The sequence below is a fragment of the Hydra vulgaris genome, chromosome 01, assembly GCF_038396675.1.
Source record: "Hydra vulgaris chromosome 01, alternate assembly HydraT2T_AEP".
NCBI lineage: Eukaryota > Metazoa > Cnidaria > Hydrozoa > Anthoathecata > Hydridae > Hydra > Hydra vulgaris.
In genome coordinates, this window is record NC_088920.1 from 8,415,001 (window position 1) to 8,425,000 (window position 10,000).

Here is a 10,000-nt window from a genome sequence, read left to right on the forward strand (position 1 = left end):
TCTACTTGATTTTGCTGACAAACAATATGATCCATTGTTTGACATTTGTATTACTCCAGCTTCTGTATCTAAAGCGATTTCCTGCTTAGACTCTTCTACAGCTTGTGATCTGGACAATATACCTGTTGTAGTCTTGCGGAAGTGTTCTCTGGAGCTGTCGTCTATACCTTTAAAACTGTTTAACAAGTGCTTATCTGAATATTATTTTCCAGCATGATGGAAAGCAGCATCTGTTATCCCTATTTTCAAATATTCTGGGGAGCAATATGAATCGTCTAACAACAGTCCCATAAGTCTTCTTCCTATCATACGTAAGATTTTTGCATCTTTAATTAATGAACACTTATTCTCTCATCTTGAATCTAAAATCTTACTTTCTGATCATAAATATGGATTTTGATCTTCTTGCTTTACAGCTGATTTGCCAATAAGTTTTTTCGTACATTAGGTGGAGAGGCTAAGGTTTTTGTTCTCCACATTTCTAAACCATTTGATAAAGTTTAGCATGGTGGTCTTCATCATAAATTTCTTCTTACAGTACATCAGGTAACATCTTTAAGAATACTGAATCCTTTATTTCCAATAGTAGTATAAAGGTTGTTCTCATTGGACAGCACTCTTCTTCATATCCTGGACTTCATGGGATCCTCATGATTCTCTCATTGGTCCTATACTCTTTTTTATTTACATTAACAATCTACCAGATATTCTCACATAAATGGTGATATTGTTTGCTGATGATACTACCATTTTGTTTTTTTCTTGATAAGAAGCCAACACTATCTGATTGCTTGGTGGGTGCATTTGAGCATGAAAAGGATCTAACTTCTGCTACAGCAAAAAAACTCAAGTTTTTTCAGCCAATTGTTACAGCAATAATTTAGATCTTTCTATATTTATGAATGGTGATGTACTCAACAAGTAATCTACCCTTCATCTTTTAGGATTAACTCTTACTTCCAATCTTTCATGAAGACAAAGTCTCAAATCCATTGCAAAATTAGCATCTGCTACGGTTGCATCTCTTTATCATGCTTGACAGTCTATAAATCTCAAATCCATCCTTGTATGGATTACTGTAGCCATATATGGGGTGGAACTTCCAATGGTGCACTTTCTCTTTTAGACAAGGTGCAAAAACGCATTGTAAACATAGTTTGACCTGCTCTTGCAGCCAGCTTCCAACCATTATCGCATCGTCTTATGTTGCTTCTCTTTCTCTTTTCTACAAATACTATAGCGGACACCGCTCTAATTTGATAGTGTTTCTTATGCTATTGACTAAAATTCTTTCTCGTGTTACTCGTCATTCAATTAATTCTCATTCTTTTACTGTGACAATTGCTCAAAAAACTCTTATTCGTTCAGTTTTTTTTCTCAAACATCAGTTCTTTGGAATTCGTTTCCTTCATCTTGCTTTCTTGGTTCATATAATTTATCCTTTAAGTTGTTAGCTAGTTGTTATCTTGCTCTATAAACTTCATCTTTTCCCTTCCTTTTTTGTTAGATCGCACACTTTTTTTTATTGATAAACATAATACCATGGTTGTTGCTCATTTTGGAAAAAGTTCCAATCAAACTCTTTAATAATATCAAACTACTTACTAAAATCTTCTTAATAATTTCAAACTTCCTACTAATGCTATCTTAAGGAAGATTAAGATTATTTTTGTGATTTTCATTTGGTTTTTAGGCTAATATATGTTGTTTTTGTAAAAATTGTGGTTTCTTTAATTTTTGGACACAGACATAAATGTATCTTTTCTTTTTTCTTTTATGTTTCAAGTAAAGTTTAACTTGACCCTTTGGTTTTCTTTATCTCTTTTGCAACTGCTATTTGTAATTCTTAATAAAAAGAGTCGCTGTGTAATAAGACAGTTAGGTCTACTTGATACACCTTAATAACTAAAATTTTTATTTATTTTTTAGATGAATGTGTTATCCATACTTTTCAAATATATACAACTGACAATTTCAAAAATGCATGTAAGTCTGGCATGCTTTTTGAAACATCAAAGAAATGTGGATGATTTTATTGCTAAGGCTTGATTGTCATGATTGTCAAACATTTATACCTTCATTTATGGAATGTTACATAAAATTTAACAAGTGATAAATTTATCATTACATTCAGTTATACAAGATGAAGTAACATGGTGATAGAACTCATCGTTTTACATGCTTGGGCAGCGTAAAATGAAACTAAAAAATTTTATTAGAAATTATAAATTCAAAGTCTACAACCTTAAAGCAATCTAATGAGTAAATAATATATCAATAAATATTTTATTTTCTAAACATTATAAGACAGCAAAATTAAAGTATAAAAGTGCAGGTGGAAAGAGGATTTTGTTTAAAGGTTTTCTAGCAGAGCAATGCATGAAACTAAATAACACAAAATAACACATTTTAAAAGTAAACCTTTAATTACTCATGTGTGTAATAGTTTTAAAAATAATGAATAAATAATGAGTACAGAACATCAAGTGACAAAGTAGTTGATTATAGTTTACTAGCTAGTAGACTTATGGGAGTACACTCAGCTCACAAAATATAGGTTTGTAGTTTAAATCTACCTGCCTACTATATGTCTTCATCTGATGGTCTTTTTAAACAATGTTTGTGCTTTTGAGTTTAAAACTGAGAGAGTTGTGAATAAAGTAAAAGTTGAAAAAAAGTTAGATTAGTTTCTTTGACTGTAGTAGAGTCGTAGACTCAGGGTTAGGTAGTTAAATTTAGTTGAAAATAAAGCAAAAAAACCTGAAGAGTGAGACAATCACTGTTGGTACTTTAAGAAAGTTTTTTGTTTAACATCATTCAAATTACATACAATGTATTTATATTTTTAAATTCCTAAATAAATAAAATCCTATCAAATTTTAAAGACTTGTTTTCATTCTTCTATTTTGTTTTACCATTATCATATCATTGTTGTCAAATTCTTCTATTTTCATTAAATATTTTCAGTAATTGTTCAAGTGGTTATTGCAATTACAAGTGAATGACCACCTAGCACAACACCAGAGGTCCAAGTAGTTTGTAATTATTGTTAGACTAGTTTACTGGTTAGTAGAATAGTGATAATAAAAATACAATAAACATTTTATTTTTCAGTCAAGTTGTAAAGTCTATGAAATTTTATTCTGGAAACAGTGACTAAAAATAAGCAAAAACTGAGAAAAACGAAAATAAGAAACTAAATAGAAAAAAAAAATAGACATCAAAAAAACAACATACAAAAAAAATATGCTCCAGTCATATAAAACTCACAAACATTTGTCATCAATAATATTCATCAATAAAAATAATTTTCATCAATAAAAATAATATTCATCATTTTCAACTGTTTTTATTTTAACTATTTTATTTAGAATTAAAATTTATTTAAAAAACACATTAAAACTAATTTGAAACTTTTGTTTTTTAATTTTTTAAATTAATATTTTCAGAATTTATAAAAATAGTTTGTTTTGCCGTTTTTATTTTAATTATTCTGTTTAGAATTAAAATAAAAGATTTATTTTTTTTCATCCTTGTTTTAACTATTTTATATAAAATTTAAATAAAAAGTTCTTCATCACTATATAATTCTTCATCACTATATAATTCTTCATCAAAACATTTTAATTTCTTATTGAGGTATTTTATTGAGATATTGAGTTTTTTCAAAATTTTCCTTAAAATAATAAAATTATATTTTACTTGTATGAAAAAAAGAAGATAAACAAGATAATAATATATTAGTTAAGATATATTAGAAAAATTTATATAAAAAGATTTAAGTAATAAATACAGTTGATTAAAGTTGATAACTAGTTTTTAAAAAATTAAAAATTAAAATTAAAATTATATGTATTTTTTAAAATACCAATGATTGTATTTGCATTTGTATTTGGAAAACTCTGATAACATATGATTGTATTTAAGAATTTAGAATTAATGTATTAGTATTTGATCAAATGTATTTGACCCCAACACTGGTTAGTAGTCATAACTTTATTATATCATTTAGAAACATCAAATTCATCAGAAATAGACACTAGCATTTCTGCCAAGAAAGGTAATTTTATTACTGTTTTTTTTTTTTTTTTTAATTACTCAAAATTTAGAAACATCAAGTCTATCAGAAATAGAGACCTGGAGAATTGTTAATAAATAATTATTAAAAATTGAGTTTCTGTGTGTTTTGTTCTTTTAAAAAGCTCGATAAAAATGAACTTTAGTTATTTCGGTTATTATTTTTTTGTTCAATTTTTTTTTTATTATTTCATTTTTTATTTTTAAAAGTTTATTAAAAAAATTGATTATTTTTTTTTAAACAAAAATCAAAAAAAAAAATTGTACAAACAATAGACAAGGACATAAATTTGCTCCATATTTCTTTTAATGTGAAAGTTTTTGTTTATTCGGAGTAATAACTTTAGTAAATCATTTAATGACTTTAAATTGTCCAGAAATGATGAACAGATTTTCTGCCAAGAAAAGAAAGCAAAAAAAGCAACAACAAAAAAAATTAATTACAATACTGTTTTTTTTTTAATTACTTTAACATTTACTATATTCCAAAAATAGTTATTAACATTTGGATTTCTGTTTGTTTTGTTTATTTAATTGGATAATAATGAATTCTAGTTATTTCAGTTATTATTTATTTTTTGACTTTCATTTCATTTTCTTAAGAATGTGTTGTGTTAAAATAGAAATATACATTTTATTTTTTTATGTTCTTTTGAATAAAATGTTTTTCTTGTACCTAATGCCCAGAATGTCGCTTTTTTAAAAAATCCTGGGAATAGGTGGACTGTTATTGGAAAAGGGCATTTAGGGTTTCTTTTATTATATTTTAATTTATTTTTAATTAATATAAGTTAAAATATAAAAATATTTAAAAGAAACTTGATTAGAATCAACTTTTTTGTTTTAATCATTATGCTGATTGGTTCTAAGGAGTATGTTGAACTTAAATATAAATCAGATTGACTCTCTTTTGGACTAAAAAATCAGTCTAACATTTTTTTGATATCAGTGTTACCACCACTGGAAGAAGGAAAATCAAAGAGTACTTAATCAAGCAGTATCAAGGAGTAATTTTAACCTCCACGTTCTGCTCAGACCATGTATGAGTCTGTAAGCCCAGAATGTGGTATATTCTGAGCCTACAGACTCATACACAATAACAATATCAGATGGTGTTTTAGTGCCTGTAGCTTCTGATAAAGGATTGCAAAAAGTACTGAGCACATTATAGTCGTTTTTATCTATAGTGAACCCATGTAGCATGCATGCCAGGTCATTGGCATCACTCCCGGAACAGTTTTTGCCAGTTTACTAAGAGTTGGTTGAAAATACCTCTTCACACTAATGCTACTTTCCTTTGCTTTCACTAGAGTAACTTGACTGGTAGAAATAATTGAGTTATGGATTTGATTAGTCTAGATTACTAGGTTGTTTGCATCTTTAATTCAAAGGGACACCAATAGAAACCAATATAATTTGTTTCTTTTAAGTCAGCATCTTCAGAATCAGAAAACTGATGTTAATAATTATGGTTTTCAGACACATCAAGTTCAAATTTACCATCAACATATACAGAGTGATGATTTTTATCAAATTTATAATCTCAAAGTTTTAACTTTTTTTATAAACAATTCTTTTAAAAGCATTTTTAATGAAATTTTATTAATAATCATTAACCAAAGATCCATAAAGAACACAAACATTCAAATATATATAGTGACTTACAAAGATTATTTTTACCTTTTTAGTTTAACCATAAAAGTTTGCTTTCAAATAATTTGCATGGTTTTTTACCAGGTAAATCTTGCTTTACAAATTTACTTGAAAGCCAAGATATTGTAACTCTAGCAGTGGATCAAGATTATCCTATTGATATTCTCTTTACTGACTTTTCTTAACCATTTGGCAGAGTTCACCATAGAAAACTTATAATAAAAATTGAAATGTACGGTATAAAGGGATTCATTTTAAATGTTTCATTTTAATTAGTGTTTTAGGTGGTGTATGGCAAGGCTCTGTTCTTGGACCATTGTTTATAATTTATATCAATGATCTTCTGGACAAACTAAAAAATCAGTTCAAGCTCTATTCTGATGATTGCAAAGTTTTCCACATAATCCGTAATAACAGTATTAATGATCTACAGGATGACATAAATTCTATTTTTAATTAGTGCAATGGCTGAAGTATGCAACTAAATATAGAAAAATATTATAAAAATAAAATAATGCATGTCAATAAAAGTAATAAATTAAATAAAAATATCAATAAGTATTACGTTTCTGATTGTCAATTGAGTACTGTGGATTTTGTAGATGATCTTGGTATCATGTTTAAAAGCGATCTGAAATATGGTTGTCATATATCTGCGTGTTTCTAAAGCAAATAGAATTTAAGGTCTTATCCGACGCATGTTTCCATTTTAAAATGCTGACATACTTAAATTGTTTTATGTTTTGCTAGTACACCCTCATCTAGAATATGCATCTTCTACTTGGAATCAATTTTTTAAAAAAAGACATTAATCGTATTGAAGGAGTACAACATAGAGCAAGAAAATTAATTCCAGGATATTCAGAGCCTCTTTATGAGGAAAGATTAAATAGACTTAATTTAACAACCTTATTTATGAGAAGAGAAAGAAGCGATTTTATTAACTTTTTTAAATGTTTTAATAATTCTTTTCAGCTAAATAAAGTATCTTCCCTAAGGAACTTTTGTCAACCACTGGTCCAGTTGGTTGTGTTTGTGACTATATCCACAATCATAGGTACACTTCTGAGATCTCTAGATATAGATACACTTCTGAGACTCAAGTAGAAGGAATTTTTTTACTAATAAAACTTGCTGCTTAAGTGGATTACCACTCAGTGATCATTTGCTCACCGCAGCAATTAGATAAATAAATAAAATTTATGTTAAGTAAAAAGTTTATATAAATCTATCTGTAGTAAAGATGTTTACTGTGTTAAGGGATTTTACACCTTTACCATGGGGTGGTGTAAGAATAATAAAAAAGTGAATTCATTAAGTATGTAAATTGAGAAAATTGCAACCAGTTAGAAATTATAATCTTATAAACTTGACAATTCCCCTCAGTTTATATAAAAAGAAACTACTTTTTTATAGACATAATTTCAAGTCTTAATTTTTCTAGACTTTTATCAGAATAGTTCTGTTTTGAGAGTGTTTTTTTTAACTTTAATGATATTCGAGAATAATTATACCCTCCTCAAATTTGAAAAAAATTAGAAACTCTCTAAAAAATTCCAAAATGAAGTTAACTTAATTTTTTCCATTCATTAAAAAGTGTTTACAGGTCATTTTTCAGATTAGCTACTGTTGTCTGCAATAAATGGAAAATATATAAGCAGCTTGTTGCACTTTAGAAATCAAATATGTATAAAAAAATATAATGTCCATTTGCCCAAAAACTCGATTTAAACCCACAGTTAGGGAGTATTATGTCTCAAATTTAAAATTGTTTGATATCTTTTGAAATTAATGCTTAATAGTTTTTTATAAGACTTCCATGATATATATGGGGTATTAAATTGTTTGATATCTTCTGAAATTAATGCCAAACAGTTTTTTATAAGACTTTCATATTATACATGGGGTATTAAAGACTTCTATAATAAAAAAAAGAATTTTTTTAAAAAAAGTCAAAATTAGTTACAAACAACTTGTTTTAGTACGTTTCTACTGTATAAACTAGTTAACAATTAAAAAAATATATATCTTTCAATCTATTTTTAGTATGATAGAAAAGGCTTGGTAAGGAAGGCGAGCGACTTCAAGAATTTATATAAATAGGCAAATAGTATTTTGTTTTGACAATTTAACCACGGTTTTTAACAAATGCTCTGAAAAAATTGGATTTTAATTACAATGAAAATAAATAACTTTGACATGTTTATCTTTACTAACAACTTAATATTAGCAAGATGCTGTTAAATAAAGTAGCTAATCATTTTAATTATAGTAGTAAATTAATAATTAAATTAATTTTGAAGCTCAGCTTTATTTTTTATACTGTAAAGTATACATATCACAACAGTAACTTTACAAAACTGTAAATTACAAAATCAAATATTCTTTATTACAAAAAGTTAATAAACTGTTTACCTTCTGTAACTTGATAAGAAAGCACAAGATAAAGCAATTAATTAGCTTTATCAACTAACATCTACAGTTCTTACAAAAGTTGTATCTTTCATTACTAATCTTATGATCTTCATTACTAATCTTTTTTCGTTTCTGATTCTAAATCCTAATTTTTTAATTAAAGTGTTTCAATTAAAGTGGGAGTTGTTTTAAGTTTTATTTATATTATTTAATTATATAAGATTTTTTTTTAAGTAAAATGAAAAAAAGTCAAATTTATTTTTAAAAATTTTAATTTTATAAGCAACAACTTTAAACAGCGATGGTCTCTTTAATAAACTTTATATAAGAATTATTAAGGTTAGTTCACTTGAAAATTAGAAAGATATTGTTAAATAGAAAGAAAAAGACAAACTTTTTTGAAAGCTGTTTGAATTTATTGATAGATTTATCGGCTACTTTTACAATAAGTTTTTATCTTAAGTTTCTTCATAGTTAAGATTTTTTTGTGCATTTTTAAAATGTACAAAAATTTTCAAAACATTTTAACAGCCGTGGTCAAGTTTTCAAAATCGAATAGTATTTTCGTCGTCATATTATGATGTGAAATCGTATGCCTTTTTTTCCAAGCCTGTAGAAATAAAACCTTTTTGTGTTTTTGAGCTCAGGCTCATGTAATGTGGAAAAATATCAATAACTAAACACTAATGTATATCGGTTGTTATTGGATACTTGAAATAATTAAGCTTTTCGTAAGCACCTGACACAAACAGAATAATGACTAAAAAAGGTTGTAATTAACAGAAACATTCTCAAATCATTTAGCTGTGTATAATCAGCTGATTTGATTTCGGATATATAGAAAACTCTAAAAATAAATTTAATTCTGATAAATCCGAAAACATAATTAAAATCTAAAAACATAATTAACTAAAGCAAAAATTGGTTCTTCTAAACAAGTGAGTATTCTTCTTTCAGAATAGGTATGATTTTTCAAACATTACTAAATACTGCCTCAGTGTTTTGAAGCAGATTGTCATATATATTTTTAATTATTATTTATTCTAATTCACTCTTAACTGCAACCAACCAATATTAATTTGATTTTTATTAGAAAACAAAAAGAAGTTAAAAAAAAACGATTGACGGAAGTTTTGAAAAATTGTAAGCTGTGAGCAGTTCCATATTAAAACATCCATTTTTTTTACTATGTACTTTGAACTGTTGTACTCTGAACTTTCAAGTTTAACCTATTGAAATAATAGAGACAAAGAATATAAAAAACAAAAAAATCTAAGATAGTGTGCCACATAATTTTTTTATAAATTAGTTGAAATAAATTGAACTGACCCTATATAAATTGTATTATAAGTTGTAATTAAATTAGTTAAAATATAATAAACTGATGCTGTTTAATGGCTTCTAAAACATAATAACTATAATTTAAAAAGCCTACTATATCTGTTTTTACAGCCTGAAAATGTGTTTTTTATTTCAATTAAAATAAAATTTGTTGTAACATTAAAATGATTATACTTTGTTTTGGGTAATTCCACATCAAATCAACTAGTCCATTCAACCATGTATCTTCCTTTTTGTTTCATGTTTATTTTATTTATTGAAAAAACGATATTATTAAAAAAAAGCTATTCTTAAAAAAACATTGCGTGGAAAATTTTAGATGAAAATTTTTAACAGTTACTAATTTTTATATTGAATTTTATATTGACTTTTTATAAGTTTTTTAAAATGACCCAGTTTTTGAAAAAACGTTTATTTTAATCAAATAAAAAACAACGGCAAAAATATGAAAATAAACATTTACTATGCTTTTTTGATGCAGAATTCAATAAATCTACTTACAATGCTAAAATAA

At 26.2% G+C, this 10,000-nt stretch overlaps 1 protein-coding gene across 2 annotated transcripts in view; it reads left to right on the top strand.

The window, feature by feature from the left end:
* The window catches only part of LOC136075083 (NACHT, LRR and PYD domains-containing protein 14-like), a 41,644-nt gene that overhangs the window by 2,994 nt on the left and 28,650 nt on the right, over window positions 1–10,000 (top strand). The window contains exons 1-2 of one of the 2 annotated variants that reach the window (XM_065787322.1): window positions 1,817–2,262; window positions 4,013–4,060. In XM_065787322.1, the coding sequence (XP_065643394.1) occupies window positions 2,259–2,262; window positions 4,013–4,060 (52 nt within the window). In that variant the 5' untranslated portion in view covers window positions 1,817–2,258. Of the gene's footprint in view, window positions 1–1,816; window positions 2,263–4,012; window positions 4,061–10,000 lie in introns of those variants that run through there. The other variant, XM_065787321.1, reaches the window with a different exon arrangement.